The following is an 18201-nucleotide window of genomic DNA, read 5'->3' as shown; positions in this document are numbered from 1 at the left end:
ACAGGTAAGAATACAGGTATGAATACCGGTATGAATGCAAAATACAAAGGAACCACTGAAATGCACTTTACAAACCAGCTAATGTATAGTGTATGCACTGTATGCTAATGTATGTATGCACTGTATGCTAATGTATGCACTGTATGCACTGTATGCTAATGTATACTGAAATGCACTTTACAAACCAGCTAATGTATACAGTAGCATTCAGAAGATAACAATTCCTGTCTCTAAAATCCTAGCCATTAAGCACCAATTTACCCTGAAGAAAGTTCTGTACCATGGCTGGTTTCAAACATGCCATAAACCTTAGCCTACCTAATGTATTAATATTCACGGCTAACTTACTTACCCCTCTCTCTCTCTCTGTTTTACCTCTGAAGCAGGCTCTGGCTGGAGGTCTGAAGAACCGTCTGGGAAAGAGACTTGCTTCCGGATCTGGTACTGGAAGAGCTGCTGGGCAGTCCAGGAAGGCTTCCTTCTGGTGCTGGTACTAGCAAATTGCAGGTCTTTTCCCCCCTCCCCTTTCTTTGAGGGGGGTCCTGCCACATCTTTGGCCAAGGCTGTATGCCAGCATCAGCGTTTTCTCTGTTTCAGAATGCTCCCCTTTTATCCAAGGGTAGAGGTTCTTTTGACCTCTGGACTTTCCTTGGCCAGTCCTTGACTTAAGCTCATAAGCTGAAGTCACTGCATTGTTCCTCTGCCTTGGTTTTATTTACACAGGAGCTTGCAAACACTCAGATCTTGATAAATATCCTTCAGTTCTGGTTTACAGTTCTTATTGTTCTATTCTTTAGCTGCAACAGTGTTTTTGGGGCCTGTCTGTTCCACATACTTCTTTGGCTATTATGATTCATATTAGGTGCTTTCTGAGGTACATCAAAACATAAGAAATTTTCATGGTGGGTCAGACCAAGGGTCCATCAAGCCCAGCATCCTGTTTCCAACAGAGGCTAATCCAGGCTACAAGAACCTGGCAATTACCCAAACACTAAGAAGAACCCATGCTATTGATGCAATTAATAGCAGTGGCTATTCCCTAAGTAAACATGATTAATAGCAGTTAATGGACTTCTCCTCCAAGAACTTATCCAAACCTTTTTTGAACCCAGATACACTAACTACACTAACCACATCCTCTGGCAACAAATTCCAGAGGCAACTAATTTCCAAAGTGAAAAAGAATTTTCTCCGATTAGTCTTAAATGTGCTACTTGCTAACTTCATGGAATGCCCCCTAGTCCTTCTATTATTCGAAAGTGTAAATAACCGATTCACATCTACTCGTTCAAGACCTCTCATGATCTTAAAGACCTCTATCATATCCCCTCTCAGCCGTCTCTTCTCCAAGCTGAACAGCCTTTCCTCATAGGGGAGCTGTTCCATTCCCCTTATCATTTTGGTAGCCCTTCTCTGTACCTTCTCCATCGCAATTATATCTTTTTTTAGATGCAGCGACCAGAACTGTACACAGTATTCAAGGTACGGTCTCACCATGGAGCGATAGAGAGGCATTATGACATTTTTTGTTTTATTCACCATTCCCTTTCTAATAATTCCCAACATTCTCGATGGCCTCTCCAGCATATATTATAAAAAATGTGCTCATACGGTAGCCGAACCACTCATCCATTTTTTCAATAGCCTCCGGGAGGAAGGGAGCCTCACCAGCCAAGCAAATGTGGCGGGAATAACTGTGTTGGCGAAGCCAGGAAGGGATCCCACACAATATGCCTCATATAGGCCAATTTCCCTAATAAATTTAGACCTTAAACTCTTAGCCCGTATACTGGCACAAAGGCTTAATAAAATTCCTCCCACAGTTGGTTTTGTCCCACACCGCATGGCTGCTGACAATATTCGCAAAGTATTCGACCTAATGTGGTGAGTACACAAGGAGAAGGAACCGGCCGTGCTGCTTTCTACTGACGTTGAGAAAGCGTTTGACCTGGTACACTGGCCATTTTTATTTCACTCCCTGCAAAAGATGGCATTTGGGCCATATTTCCTTCAATGGATACAGAAACTCTATGACCAGCCTAAGGCCCGGGTTAAAGTTAATAAAGGCTATGGTCCGGCCTTTGATATAGGACGAGGCACCAAGCAGGGATGCCCTCTGTCTCCATTCCTATTTGCACTTTATCTTGAGCCTCTCACCACTGCCATTTTATGTCTATGTCTATGGAGCTCCTGCTCCATAGACATAAAGGGGCGGATTTTAAAAAGCATTTACATGCGTAAATCTGGGTTTTACTCGAGTAAGTGGGCTTTTGAAAATTGCTACAATATATGCCATTGAATCATCCATAGGATTTATTCGCATAAGTGCACTTTACGTGAGTAAATGGCTTTTGAAAATTGCTACAATAGTAGTTACATTTATGCGCGTACCTCCTTTGAAAATTACCCCCAAAAGGAGTGACTTTCGGGGATTTACAATATAAATTATCACTGTTTGCGGATGATGTGTTAATATTAACTGATCCTATTTCATCACTGCAGAGGGTGATGTGGGAGTTGACCAAGTTTAGTGCTGTATCCGGCCTCAAGGTTAATCTTGAGAAATCTGAGCTGCTCAACATTAACTTTGAGCTGCCTACTATACAACATATTAAGGAGAAATTTCCATTCAAGTGGGCAAAGGCACATATCAAATATCTAGGTGTGCTGCTGTCCTCTAAACTCTCAGAACTATACCGCATCAATTACCAACCTTTAATAAATAAGATTCTGGTTGACCTGAGTTGGTGGAACAGTGGTACTTTCTTCTGGTTCGGAAGGATAGCCATTGTTAAAATGACTGTTTTGCCTAAGTTTCTATATCTGTTTTCTTCTCTGCCCATTTATAACCCCTCTCCAATTTTACGCAGTTGGCAGAAAAAGATATTTAATTTCATCTGGCGTCGGCGTCCCCCCAGAAATTCAAGATCTATATTATATTTATCTAAATCACAGGGTGGTCTGGGGGTCCCCAATTTTATGTGGTACTATGCTGCGCCTCAGCTACGGGCCTTATTGGATATTAATAGAAACCGGTTCCCCCAGCAGTGGGTGCAGATTGAACAAGCAATAGTAGGCTCGATGGCGATAGCTACAATGCCTTGGCAACCACGTAATACTTGGCGGCTGGTAAGAAGCATTCCCTGGTCCTTAAGAACATAAGAAATTGCCATGCTGGGTCAGACCAAGGGTCCATCAAGCCCAGCATCCTGTTTCCAACAGAGGCCAAAACCAGGCCACAAGAACCTGGCAATTACCCAAACACTAGGAAGATCCCATGCTACTGATGCAATTAATAGCAGTGACTATTCCCTAAGTAAAATTGATTAATAGCCATTAATGGACTTCTCCTCCAAGAACTTATCCAAACCTTTTTTGAACCCAGCTACACTAACTGCACTAACCACCTCCTCTGGTAACAAATTCCAGAGTTTTATTGTGCGTTGACTGAAAAAGAATTTTCTCCGATTAGTCTTAAATGTGCTACTTGCTAACTTCATGGAATGCCCCCTAGTCCTTCTATTATTCGAAAGTGTAAATAACTGAGTCACATCTACTCATTCAACACCTCTCATGATCTTAAAGATCTCTATCATATCCCCCCTCAGCCGTCTCTTCTCCAAGCTGAATAGCCCTAATCTCTTCAGCCTTTCCTCATAGGGGAGCTGTTCCATCCCCTTTATCATTTTGGTTGCCCTTCTCTGTACCTTCTCCATCACAACTATATCTTTTTTGAGATGCGGCGACCAGAATTGTACACAATATTCAAGGTGCGGTCTCACCATGGAGCGATACAGAGTCATTATGACATTTTCCGTTCTATTAACCATTCCCTTCCTAATAATTCCTAACATTCTATTTGCTTTTTTGACTGCTGCAGCACACTGCGCTGACGATTTTAAAGTATTATCCACTATGATGCCTAGATCTTTTTCCTGGGTGGTAGCTCCTAATATGGAACCTAACATTGTGTAACTACAGCAAGGGTTATTTATCCCTATATGCAACACCTTGCACTTGTCCACATTAAATTTCATCTGCCATTTGGATGCCCAATCTTCCAGTCTTGCAAGGTCCTCCTGTAATGTATCACAGTCTGCTTGTGATTTAACTACTCTGAATAATTTTGTATCATCCGCAAATTTGATAACCTCACTCGTCGTATTCCTTTCCAGATCATTTATATATATATATATATATATATATATATATATATATATATATATATATATATATATATTGAAAAGCACCGGTCCAAGTACAGATCCCTGAGGCACTCCACTGTTTACCCTTTTCCACTGAGAAAATTGACCATTTAAATCCTACTCTGTTTCCTGTCTTTTAACCAGTTTGTAATCCACAAAAGGACATCGCCTCCTATCCCATGACTTTTTAGTTTTCGTAGAAGCATCTCATGAGGGACTTTGTCAAACGCCTTCTGAAAATCCAAATACACTACATCTACTGGTTCACCTTTATCCACATGTTTATTAACCCCTTCAAAAAAATGAAGCAGATCTGTTAGGCCCTTGGGCCTAACAGATCTGCTTCATTGGGTAACATGGGTAAATCCATGTTGACTGTGTCCCATTAAATCATGTCTTTCTATATGCTCTACGATTTTGATCTTGAGAATAGTTTCTACTATTTTTCCCGGCACTGAAGTCAGACTCACTGGTCCATAGTAACCCGGATCGCCCCTAGAGCCTTTTTTAAATATTGGGGTTACATTGGCCACCCTCCAGTCTTCAGGTACAATGGATGATTTTAATGATAGGTTACAAATTTTAACTAAGAGATCAGAAATTTCATTTTTGAGTTCCTTCAGAACCCTAGGTTGCATACCATCCGGTCCAGGTGATTTGCTACTCTTTAGTTTGTCAATCTGGCCTACTACATCTTCCAGGTTCACAGTGATTTCGTTCAGTTCGTCTGAGTCATCACCCCTGAAAACCATCTCTGGAACTGGTATCTCCCCAACATCCTCATTAGTAAACACAGAGGCAAATAATTCATTTAGTCTTTCTGCAATGGCCTTATCTTCCCTAAGAGCCCCTTTAACCCCTCTGTCATCTAATGGTCCAACCGACTCCCTCACAGGTTTCTTGCTTTGGATATATTTAAAAAAGTTTTTATTATGAGTTTTTGCCTCTATGGCCAACTTCATTTCAAATTCTCTCTTCGCCTGACTTATCAATGTTTTACACTTAACTTGACAATGCTTATATTTTATCCTATTTTCTTCAGATGGATCCTTCTTCCAATTTTTATTTATTTATTTTATTTATTTATTTAGCACTTTTATATACCGACTTTCCAATAACAGAGTTACTGATCAATTCAGTTTACATTCTAAACAGAAACATTGACAAGTTAATGTCTTACAATGAACAGGTAGCAGGAACTTGGATACAGATATATGGGGTTAATAACATAACGTAAATGCTACGGAGCCAAATGTTGGCTAAGGAAATAGGTGATAGGTATAAGGCTGGGTATTTGATTTTTTAAGACTGGGTATTTGATTTTTTGAAGGATGTTTTTTGGCTAAAATAGCCTCTTTCACCTCACCTTTTAACCATGACGGTAATCGTTTTGCCTTCCTTCCACCTTTCTTAATGCATGGAATACATATGGACTGCGCCTCTAAATTGTATTTTTAAACAATGTCCAAGCCTGTTGAACACTTTTAACCTTTGCAGCTGCACCTTTCAGTTTTTTTCTAACTATTTTCCTCATTTTATCAAAGTTTCCCTTTTTAAAATTTAGTGTTAGAGCTGCAGATTTACTTATTGTCCCCCTTCCAGTTATTAGTTTAAAATTGATCATGTTATGATCACTGTTGCCAAGTGGCCCCACCACCGTTACTTCTTTCACCAAATCTTGCGTTCCACTAAGAATTAAATCTAAAATAGCTCCCTCTCTTGTTGGTTCCTGAACCAATTGCTCCATGAAGCAATCATTTATTACATCCAGGAACTTTATGTCTCTAGCAAGTCCTGATGTTACATTTACCCAGTCAATATTGGGGTAATTGAAATCTCCCATTATTATTGCACTGCCAAATTGGTTTGCTTCCCTGATTTCTCTTAGCATTTCATCATCTGTCTGACCATTTTGTCCAGGTGGACGGTCGTATACTCCTATCACTGTACTCTTACCCAACACACATGGGATTTCTACCCATATAGATTCTACTGAGCATTTACTCTCTTGTATGATCTTTATCCTGTTGGACTCTATACCCTCCCGGACATAAAGTGCCACACCCTCACCAAGTTGATCCTCCCTATCATTGCAATATAATTTGTACCCTGAAATAGCACTGTCCCATTGGTTATCCTCCTTCCACCAAGTCTCTGTGATGCCAATTATGTCAATCTCATCATTTGCTGCTATACACTCTAACTCTCCCATCTTACTTCTTAGACTTCTGGCATTGGCATACAGACATTTCAAAGTGTGGTTTTTGCTTGTTTTAACAACCTGCTTTTCAGTTGTTTGGGATAATTCGGAAATCATTAGCTTTGGTGATTTTTTACATATAGGCATATGAACTATGTTTGCTTTTGATGGAACCTCTCTGTTGGGATGCCCTAACTCTCCTGTTTCATTAGTATCCTTCAAGGATACATTTCTCCGAACCATGCACTGCTGAGTGACTGTCGGCTTTCCCCCTTGTTCTAGTTTAAAAGCTGCCCTATCTCCTTTTTGAAAGTTAGTCCTTGGCTGTCACTTTGCATATATGGAGTCAAACCAGGAAACAGCTGGTGGGAACTCATAGGTATTTTTACCAAACCTCTTTATTCAATAATGAGCACTTCCCTAGTGGGTATCAAAACACGCATTTTAAATGCTGGCAGGAAAGGGGAATCACTACCATTGGACATTTATTATCCCAGGATATGCCCCTCTCGATGTACCAGTTAACAACTAAGTATCATCTTGCCCGCTGTGATTTCCTGGCTTATGTCCAGATTGCTCATTTTATACGCTCACAGCAAACAGACAATTATTTACGCCCCGGTAGGTCGCTGGTAGAATCTTACTGTTTAACTAGATTAGACATGGTTCCATGTCTATTCATAAAGCGCTGGGAATCTGATCTGCATATGCAACTGGAAGCCCGTACATGGGGGGAAGGCATGCTCTATATCTGCCACGCTGCAAGAGAATTGCTATAAAATTATTTATAGATGGTATCTTACGCCAGATAGACTTCACAGATTCTATTCCCAGCTTGACGATACTTGTTGGTGCCACTGTGGAGGTCAAGGCACCTATTTACACATCTGGTGGGCTTGCCCCACACTACAACCCTACTGGAAAGCAATCTTTGCCTGGCTTAGCGAACATTTGGCGGTAGAGGTGATACCATCGGCTGCTATGGCATTATTAAGTATTTTCCCTGATACAATTCCTGAGACTCAAAAACGTTTGTGTGCACAGCTCTTTATTGCAGCTCGCAGCCTAGTATCTGTACGCTAGAAATCAGATCGAGTTCCCAAGATCGCAGAGGTCAAGGAACACTTCCATTCTTACTATAGATTGGCTTCCTTGACTGCCACTAAACATAACTGAATGGCTTCTTTCCTAAAAACCTGGCAACCTTTTGTGGATTATATAACACACCTGCGATACATTCTTGAACCAACTGGGGAAACACCACCCCGCCCCCCTCCATTCTTATAGATTTTGGGAACGAGCAGTGAAGGGAAACTAGCTAGCTTTACATATCCAACTTTATTTAGATTCTTCGGCATTGGATTAGATTAAAATATGGGGAACTGGCTTGCACTTGAGTACCTGCTATTGATGTTTCATTTTTTCCATATTTCTATATTTCAGGTAACATATGTTTAAACAACGCAGTTTTCTGGGCAAGTGACTCTGTTCTGTTGGGTGGGGGAGGGGGAGGAGAATATCCATTCATTCATATACTCATGCTTGCCTTTCTCCAATAGTTTTCTGTATATGTCTTAATTGAGTTCATTATACTTATTCAGATTGCAAATGTTTGGATTGTTGTGGATTTTGTAACAAAAATGAATAAAAACTTTAAAATTCCCCCCCCCCCAAAAAAATAATAAAATAAAAGCTACTTCTCGAATTTGGCGTATAGCTTGTGGGTTCGGAGGCACTGGAGGACACGCTTAACCTCTTGTCGGTGGGAATAGATGTCCCGGGACTAGATAAGGACGTCATCGAGGTATACTATGATGCTGGTGTGTAGGAGGTCGCGGAAAACCTCATTCATTAAGTGCTAGAAGACCACCGGAGCATTGCAGAGGCCGAAGGGCATCACTAAATATTCATAGTGGCCATCTCTGGTATTGAACGCAGTCTTCCCTTCCTGATGCGGACCAGGTTATACATCCTCCAGAGGTCAAGCTTTGTGAACACCTTGGTCCTTGTAACCGATCCAGCAGTTCCGGAATGAGTGGTAAGGGATACCGGTCCCTCTTGGTGAAGGAATTCAAGCCCCAGTAGTCTATGCAGGGATGGAGTAACCCTTCTTTTTTAGCCACGAAGAAGCCAGCCCCAGCTGGAGAGATGGAGGGCCAAATAAAGCCTCTCTCCAAGTTCTCTTGGATGTACTGCATCATGGCCATGATTTCAGGGAGTGACAAAGAGTATACCCGTCCTCGGGGGGAGCCCAGCACCCGGGAGCAGGTCTATGGCGCAGTTGAATAGACGGTGTTGTGGAAGGATCTCGGCCTTTTCCTTAGAAAATACGTCTGAGTATGCGGCGTATTGAGGAGGCAAGGCCAGGGGGGTCATAGTGAGCAGCATCTCGGAACATTGGATCTTTCAAAGGCAAGTGGCCTGGCAGCATTGTCCCCAGGAGGCAAACTGCAAGGTTTCCCAATCGATGGAGGAAGAGTGCGTTTGAAGCCATGGTAGGCCTAGCACACTGGATGGATTGCCTTCAAGGACGAGAAAGGAGAGATCCTCTTCATGGAAAATTCCGGTACGCAGGCACACCGGGGATGTGATCCGTGTGATCCAGCCAGGCAATGGGTCCCCATGGATGGAGGAGATCATGTGAGGCAGATCTTTGGGTAGCATGGGCAAGGCCAGGCGTTTAACCAGGTCTGACAGGATAAAGATCCCTCCAGTGCCGGATTCGATCAGTGCCAGGGTGGCGAAGGTGCCGTGGGGCAGGACGAAGGTAATGGGTACTATGCATTGAAGAGTAGGGTTGGCGCAGCCCAGTGTCAACTCCCCACTGACACCTAGGCTCTGGAGTTTCCTGGCCTCTCTGGGCACTGTGCCAGCATGTGGCCCTTCCCAGTGCAGTAGAGGCAGAGCCTAACGTGTGCCTCCATTGTCTCTCCTCCGGTGAAAGGCAACTCTAGCTGCATGGGTTCTTCATGAGGCCCTTGACCAGGCTCCACCAGAGAGGGAGGCATCATGGGCCAGGAGAAGGAAGGTGCCTGGGCCATGGGTCTGCAGGGCATCCAAACCTCACAGAGACGCTGCTGGAGATGTCAGTCTATTCGACCAGAGAGGGCAATAAGAGCTTCCAAGTCTTCCGAAAGTTCCAGAGCAGCCAGCTCATCCTTGATCTTAGAAGACAAACCTCTCACCAGACTAACTCAGAAGCCAGGGTTCGGAATTCGACCGCATATTCTGCTAAGGTCCTAGAGCCCTGATGGAGGTGGAACAAGTCTGAGGCAGCTGTGGTTTGCTGGCCGGGTTCGTCAAAGACCTGTTTAAATATGTGCACAAAGCGCTGTAAATCCTGTAGTAAGAGATCTCCCTGCTCCCACAGGGGAGAGGCCCAGGCCAGGGCCTTACCGTCCAGGAGAGAGAGGATAAAAGTGGTCTTGATATTGTCACTGCTGAACTGAGCTGGTTGCAGGGAGAAGTGCATAAAGCAGTGGTTTAGGAAAGCACTTGTTATGGTTTTGAGGTGTTTGGTGGATTCTTAGGTGCTGCAGTGATGGCCACTCCCATGGGGAGGAGTCCTGCAGGGAACTGCAGTACCGGGCTAGACTCAGATGCACAAACACAGAGATAGTTTTTATTGTACAACTTGTAGAGTTCACCAGAGGTGGCAGTAGTGAGCAGATTCCTGCAGCATCAGGTATGCAAAGATGGCCATGTCACTGTTTGGCAAATTTCAGCAGGCAAAAAATGAAACTCCGCCCACGATACCGCCTGAGCCCTCGTGGAATGCAGTCTAATCTGCTTCGGTAAGGCAACCTCAGCAGCCATATAGGCTACCATAATGACTTCTTTAACCCAGCAGGCAATTGTGGCCCACGTCGCTGATGCTCCCTACTTACCTCCACCATGAAACACAAACAGGCAATCAGACTTCCAAACAGTCTTAGTCACCTTCAAGTACCGCATTAAATGATGCTTGACGTCCAAGGAACACAAAAGGTGAGCTTCATCTCTGTCCCTGTCCAAGGCAGGCAGAGAAATGGACTAATTCAAATGAAAGTCCAAAACCACTTTGGGGAAAAAAGGAAGGCACAGTCCGAAGCTGAACCACACTTGGAATCATATGGAGAAAAGGTTCACGGCAGGAAAGAGCCTGCAGCTTAGAGACCCGAGTGCCAAACAGAGTGTTACCAGAAAAACTGTCTTCAGACTAAGGAAAGAGTACGCAGTGGTCAAAAAGTTGGACCTGCCAAGAACTCGAGGACCAAGTTAAGATTCCATAAAGCCACCAGAAGCCGCAACGAGGAGCAAAGATATTTAACACCCCACAAGAAATGGGACACATCCCCTGTAACAAGCCAGTGTTGCAACTTGAACCTTTAAGGATTTAAAGGCCAAACCCTAAACCAAACCATCCTATAAAAATCCCAAAATCAAAGGAATATCCATCTTGAGCATTTGAGTACCTCGCTCAGAACACCAGGCCTCAAAGACCTTCCAAATTCTACATAAGCTAGATAAGCAGAAAATTTCCGGGTCAGAAGAAGAGTGGAAATTATTGAAGATGAATAACCGCAGTTCAACAGCCCAAGCCTTTCAATGTCCAAACTGTAAGACACGCATTCTCATGCAGAATGGACCCCTGACATAACAGATCCATCTGAGGTGGTAGCTGGAGGGGACTGCCCACCAGAAGTCTCTGGAGATCAGTGTATCACGGCCTTCAAGCCCTATCTGAAGCCATTAAAAGGATGGTGTTGGTTTAACTTGCAATCTTCTGTACCAGCCTGCCTATTAAAGGCTAAGGCAGGAACATATACAGCAGGGCGCTATGTGGCCACTCCTAAATGAGAGCATCTATGCCCATTGCTTTTGGTCCTTCCTGCAACTGTTCGCCAACAAATCTAGATCAGGAAGGTCATAGCGGTCCACCAGGAGCAGAAAGGACTCGTCCACCAGCTCCCATTCTCCTTGGACCAAGCTTCTCCTGATGAGGAAATCGGCTCTGATATTGTCCTTTCCAGACATTATCAGGCCTGCCCGAGCCTCTAGCCAGTCGGCAAACCGCAGGCACACCAACCAAACCGCTCGTGCCTCCAGTCTGTTGATGTTCTACTGCCGCTCCACTGCATTTCAACACCCTTGCACCACAATTCCTGACAGTGAGCCTCCCCAGCCCCGGAGGCTCACATCTATTGTGAATACCAACCAATCCAACATCAAGGAAATTCCCTTCCTGAGATGGTCCACGTGTAACTCACCAACGCTGCCATGGTCCATTCCAAAACCAGGGAACATCGGTCCTGCGCCCACTGAGTAGCCTTCCCTGCTGACGAACCAGTTAGGGGAGTCCCAAAACCAGGTGAAACCTCTCATAGGTCCCATCTGGTCCCATTCCCGCATCATGCTAGGAAGGATGGGCTCAGAAAAAGCCACTGGAGACAACTCTCCTCAACACAAGTTAGGGGGAATGCCAAGCTGAGATGCCTGAATATGGCAAACAGCACAAAAGTAATACCCATTAGCAGCATGCTCCAAAGCATCTGATGATTGTGTGCCCAGCTGTGCACCCACACAAGCAAGCATGGACAGGGCGCCTAAAAACAAGGTCTATCCAATAAGCATCCAAAACATAGGCGCACAATATGCAGTCCAGGTAGGCGTCCACCTGAGTGCACACCTGGGCACGCAAGCACAAACCGTCAGACACTATTTTGTGGCAGACTTCTGCACAGAAAAGTGTGCAAATGTTGCCACAGCCTACCACATGGCATCTAAGCAAAGTCTGAGAGCGGGGCCTAGCCAAAAGGCTGCTCAACCCACCAAGCTGCCATGACTCCCCAAGCTCCCTCGGAGGCAGGAATGGACGTCAGATCGGTACACCGAAGCTCAAAGACCAGAAGAGAAATGGAAAACATCGTTCCTTTTTTTTTTTTACTCTTTACCTAAGTTCAGCCCATCCCGGCTGAGTATAGAGTCGGTCTCTGGCTGCGGGAGAGAGGGCAAAGGCCTTCATCGCCACGCTCGTATCCTGCGCCCACTAGCCTCTCAGCTGTTTCTCTCTCTACAACTAAGTCCATGCTGGAAAACTAGCTACCAGACCGAGGCACTCTAATGAGAGAGATCCACAGATATCACCTCAGGAAAACTGGACAGAGGGAAGGACCAAGGATAGCGGGGCGAATTAATTTCCTTCTTTTCCCCTTTCATTTTCTTTTTTTTTTAAAGCAATCCCCAGAAAGGAGATGTATGTCCACTATCTACTGGAGATGGAAAATACTAGCAGGTTGATGTCAGTGCAGGGGTATATATACCATGACATCAGCTTTGCTCCATCTGCTGGTAGAGGTGCATAACCCACTGGTGTGGATTAACCTAAGAAATGGGGTAACAGAAATCGCCCATTACTATGCTGCCTAATTTCTGTTAGCATTTCACATCCATCTGTTCATTTTGGCCTGGTAAACAGTAGTATACCCTCACCGTCGTAAAAAAAAACAAAAAAAAAAAACCAACCCCCCAAAAAACAAAAACAAAGTATAGAGCCATGCATTACCTAATTTAAAAAACTTATTACTGGGCAGCTCAGCTAAAGGCAGCTATGCCTAGTATTATCCAAATACTGATCAACATTGGGTGGAAACAGAGAATTCCTATATATTGCTTTATAATTTGGATACCTTACAGTTTTCTCCGAGTGACTTCAGTGCCAGGAAAAATAGTGGGAAAGTGTTCTAAACATCAAAATCACAGAACATATAGAAAGACATGGTTTAATGGAACAAAGTCAGCATGGCTTTACCCAGGGCAAGTCTTGCCTCACAAATCTGCTTCACTTTTTTGAAGGAGTTAATAAACATGTGGATAAAGGTGAACCGGTAGATATAGTATACTTGGATTTTCAGAAGGCGTTTGACAAAGTTCCTCATGAAAGGCTTCTAGGAAAAGTAAAAAGTCATGGGATAGGTGGTGATGTCCTTTCGTGGATTGCAAACTGGCTAAAAGACAGGAAACAGAGAGTAGGATTAAATGGGCAATTTTCTCAGTGGAAGGGAGTGGACTGTGGAGTGCCTCAGGGATCTGTATTGGGACCCTTACTTTTCAATATATTTATAAATGATCTGGAAAGAAATACGACGAGTGAGATAATCAAATTTGCAAATGACACAAAATTGTTCAGAGTAGTTAAATCACAAGCAGATTGTGATAAATTACAGGAAGACCTTGTGAGACTGGAAAATTGGGCATCCAAATGGCAGATGAAATTTAATGTGGATAAGTGCAAGGTGATGCATATAGGGAAAAATAACCCATGCTATAATTACACAATGTTGGGTTCCATATTAGGTGCTACAACCCAAGAAAGAGATCTAGGTGTCATAGTGGATAACACATTGAAATCATCGGTACAGTGTGCTGCAGCAGTCAAAAAAGCAAACAGAATGTTAGGAATTATTAGAAAGGGAATGGTGAATAAAACGGAAAATGTCATAATGCCTCTGTATCACTCCATGGTGAGACCGCACCTTGAATACTGTGTACAATTCTGGTCGCCGCATCTCAAAAAAGATATAATTGCGATGGAGAAGGTACAGAGAAGGGCTACCAAAATGATAAGGGGAATGGAACAGCTCCTCTATGAGGAAAGACTAAAGAGGTTAGGACTTTTCAGCTTGGAGAAGAGACGACTGAGGGGGGATATGATTGAGGTGTTTAAAATCATGAGAGGTCTAGAACGGGTAGATGTCAATCGGTTATTTACTCTTTTGGATAGTAGAAAAGACTAGGGGGCACTCCATGAAGTTAGCATGGGGCACATTTAAAACTAATCAGAGAAAGTTCTTTTTACTCACGCACAATTAACTCTGGAATTTGTTGCCAGAGGATGTGGTTAGTGCAGTTAGTATAGCTGTGTTTAAAAAAGGATTGGATAAGTTCTTGGAGGAGAAGTCCATTACCTGCTATTAAGTTCACTTAGGGGTAGATTTTCAGAAAGCGCGATTTGGCGTACTTTTGTTGGCGCATCAGGCGCAAACAAAAGTACGCTGGATTTTAGTAGATAACGCGCGTAGCCGCACGTATCCGCTAAAATCCTGGATCGGCGCGCGCAAGGCTACCGATTTCTGTATAGCCGGCGCGCGCCAAGCCGCGCAGCCTACCTCCGTTCCCCTCCGAGGCCGCTCCGAAATCGGAGCGGCCTCGGAGGGAATTCTCTAAACGCCCTCCCCTCACCTTCCCCTCCCTTCCTCTACCTAACCCCCCCCCCCTTACCTTTGTCGCGCCGGGACGCGACCTAGGGGCGGGTCCGGAGGGTGTGGCCACGCCCCCTGGCCCGCCCCGGAAACGCTCCCGACACGCCCCAAAAACGCCGCGCGGATCGGGCCCGCCCCCGACATGCCCCCCTCTGAAAACCCCGGGACTTACGCGAGTCCCGGGGCTCTGCGCACGCCGGTAGGCCTATGTAAAATAGGCGCACCGGCGCGCAGGGCCCTGCTCGCCTAAATCCGCCCGGATTTAGGCGAGCAGGGCTCTTAAAATCCGCCCCTTAGAGAATAGCCACTGCCATTAGCAATGGTAACATGGAGTAGACTTGGTTTTTGGGTACTTGCCAGGTTTTTATGGCCTGGATTGGCCACTGTTGGAAACAGGATGCTGGGCTTGATGGACCCTTGGTCTGACCCAGTATGGCATTTTCTTATGTTCTTATGAACATTTAGACAGTCAAATATGCTCATCCAATTATTATGACAATAAAAACACTTAGCAGACATGGGTCATATATGCATCTGTTTCTGCTGTGTTTTTGTTTTCTACTCCCTATGTTCTTGCTTTTTGATGGTTTTATCCTCTATCTGATATAACTGTTTGTGTATCTGCACAAGGATTGTTTATTGGTTTTTGTCTTTGTTGTAGCTAGAGTTACATGATAATACAATAATGATGCTGGCAATATAATAACAATAAAAACAAATTTGAAAGAAAGTATAGAGACAATTTGTTATAGGAGAGAATGATTGATCAATATAAGTAGCAGTTACAAACTCAGCAGCTCCAATTCAGTCATTAGGAAGCATAAAGGCAATTCCAAATCTAAACTAAACACATTATATTAAATAGAAATTCCACATCACAACAGCACTTGCTGTACAGGAGTTAATACTATGTTTAACAATGAATAAGAAAATGCAACCACCGGACACAGCTACAGCAGCAAGAATTAAAAAAAAAAAAAGCGCATAAAATACCTATTTCCAAAACAAAGACATGCCAAACTATAATGAATGGGAGAAGCGAAATTGAGAATGATCGAACTGAATCAAATTGTGAGGAGTGGCCCAAGGGAAAATTGTCACGCCATAGATTTGTAAAGAGACTAGAAAGAGGAAAACATGCAAAGCAATACCAAAAGTTCATGCAAGAAACGTAAGTCTCTGCGATGAATAAAGACTGGTTGACAGCACAACATGCACGAAGATCCAGTGCCATGCAATGCACGCTACCGTTATTCCTTCCATATTTTCATTTCCTCTTCCTTAACTTAAACGTGCTTGCACCTATGGACCTCCCTCTCTTACCTACTTCCACCTCCACCTCTTCTTCCTTGATCTGCTTGAAGAAGAGGAGGGAGGAGGCCCCTTCCTCCTCCGAGCACTCGTTGAGGAATTGCAGGATCATCCGCTCGGGCGCCCCGTCGTCCCGGTTCAGCAATTCGATGAAGCAGGCAGGGTCGGAGAGACTGTAGGCGGCGTACACCCGGTCCCGTATCCATTCTAAGCGCAGGTCGTAGAGCGCCATCCCGGGGTCGCCCTCGCCCTCCATTGCGCTGCCAACCGCGGCTGCCGAAAACTGTTGGGCGTCACCATGACAACCGCGTCCTTAGAGGGGAGGGGAAGTGGGCGGACTCAGGCCGCTTCCGGAAGGTGGAAGTTGAGCGCGCGCGCAGCAAGCCCCAGTGAGTCCAGCGTCTTCATTCAGTTTCAGTTGTACCCTAAACCGAGGACATCCAAAAAAGTGAGCACATCTGAGCGAGCAACTTAAGAGAGACCATGCATTGGTCCCCACCCCTGTGAGCCTAGTGTGCCGAAGATTTATCCTCCTCTCTGCCAGAAGAAACCCTGGCAAATTGGGGAAGTAGACTGTGCTGGTGTGAGAAAAGGACAGGTTTGGGAGAGAAGTGGCCCATGTGATAGGTGATAGCCCTTAAGCACAAGGGAGGTGATGGGAGTGAAGCTTGTTTCCCAGTTGCTCCATTCTTGGACAAAAAAAAACTGCATCTATTTTCAGTGTCTTCCCCTTTTTGGTCTTTCTATTGCTTTCTTAAAGGTGTGATGAGCCTGTGCTAGCACTTGGTTTTTGCTTGCTATGTTGTCGACAAAATGGGCATGAAAGTGTAAGAACAGAAGCAGACTGTCTCCACTGACCTGCAGGATGTCACAGCCGAGCAATATTAATAATTAAAAGATTGCCAAAACAAAAGTCCCAGCGGCTACTAGACATGAAGGGGTTCCCAGCCTTTCAGAGAACACAGACCCCCAGACGCTCTCTTTAATGTTTGTATGCCAGAAAAAAAGAAATAACTAGATGCACCGCAGGATCATTCACTATCAGGCCGATGGCTTACCTGCCATTGGACGCACGTTTTCCCTTACCCCTTATTCAGTAAGGGGCGGAAAACGCACGTCCAACCCGCCAAACCTAATAGCGCCCTCAACATGCAAATGCATGTTGTTGGCCCTATTAGGTATTCGCGCGCAATTCAGAAAGTAAAATGTGCAGCCAAGCCTCACATTTTACTTTCAGAAATTGGGTAGGCGCTAATTTCTTCCAGCACCGGGAAAGTGCACAGAAAAGCAGTAAAAACTGCTTTTCTGTGCACCCTCCGACTTAATATCATGGCAATATTAAGTCAGAGGTCCCGAAGAGTAAAAAAAAAGTTAAAAGAAAAAAAAATTGGAAGTCGACCGGCGGCTGTCGGGTCGAAAACTGGACACTCAGTTTTGCCGGCGTCCGGTTTCCGAGCCCATGGCTGTCAGCGGGCTCGAGAACCGACACCTGCAAAATTGAGCGTCGGCTGTCAAACCCGCTGACAGCCGCCACTCCTGTCAAAAAGGAGGCGCTAGAGACGCGCTAGTGTCCCTAGCGCCTCCTTTTGCCCGTTTCTACCGCCGGGCCTCATTTAAATAGTGTTTCGCGCGCACCGGGAGAGCGGGCGTTCGCCTGCTCTCCCGTGGACTTTACTGAATTGGCCTGAATGTGATCTAAACTGAATTCATAGGGAGGGCACTTTCCCAAGCAAATTAAAAATTGCCCTGGTAATTGAAGGAGGCGGCCATTTAACCTCCCACTCCAGCTACAATGGAGAAAAGGAAGCAAATCCAAAAAAGTTCCAATGGGCAACCTGGCATGAGCTGGCAGAAAATCAGCACCGGGACCTGCAGACCTGCAATCTAACTTTCAAAGGGAAACTGCCTGCAGTTTCCTTCTGAAAACTGGGGCCGGCAGGGGAGAGGGGGTGCTTTTGCTCCTGTGTCCTTTTCGTCTGCTTTGTACCTGGTTCAAAGCCCCTGGTGAAAGCCTGCATGGGGATTTCAAAATTAAAGCCCTGCATGCACTTTCCCTCCCCAACCCTAGCCCTGCTCCTTTTCCCCCTGCCGGTAAAAGTCTGGATGCTGATCCTAGTGTCCCTACTCCCTCAGTGGCGGGGAAGAGCAATATTCAAACAGCTTTTATAGGGGGGTAAACCAGGGCTGGTGCAACCATTAGGCAGGACCCTAAGATGGCATCAGTGGATGGGATGCCGCTGGGGTA

General features: G+C 44.8%; 1 protein-coding gene across 1 annotated transcript in view; it reads right to left on the bottom strand.

Annotated features, from left to right (window-relative positions):
* Window positions 1–16247, bottom strand: part of DNAH10 (dynein axonemal heavy chain 10) — a 952322-nt gene extending 936075 nt beyond the window's left edge. The window contains 1 exon segment of the mRNA XM_029571350.1: window positions 15969–16247. Within this exon segment, the coding sequence (XP_029427210.1) occupies window positions 15969–16212 (244 nt within the window). The 5' untranslated portion in view covers window positions 16213–16247.
* Between the last annotated feature and the right edge of the window lie 1954 nt (window positions 16248–18201).

This window comes from Rhinatrema bivittatum, chromosome 11 (genome assembly GCF_901001135.1).
Source record: "Rhinatrema bivittatum chromosome 11, aRhiBiv1.1, whole genome shotgun sequence".
NCBI classification, from domain to species: Eukaryota; Metazoa; Chordata; class Amphibia; order Gymnophiona; family Rhinatrematidae; genus Rhinatrema; species Rhinatrema bivittatum.
This window is presented reverse-complemented; position numbering and strand designations above follow the sequence as displayed.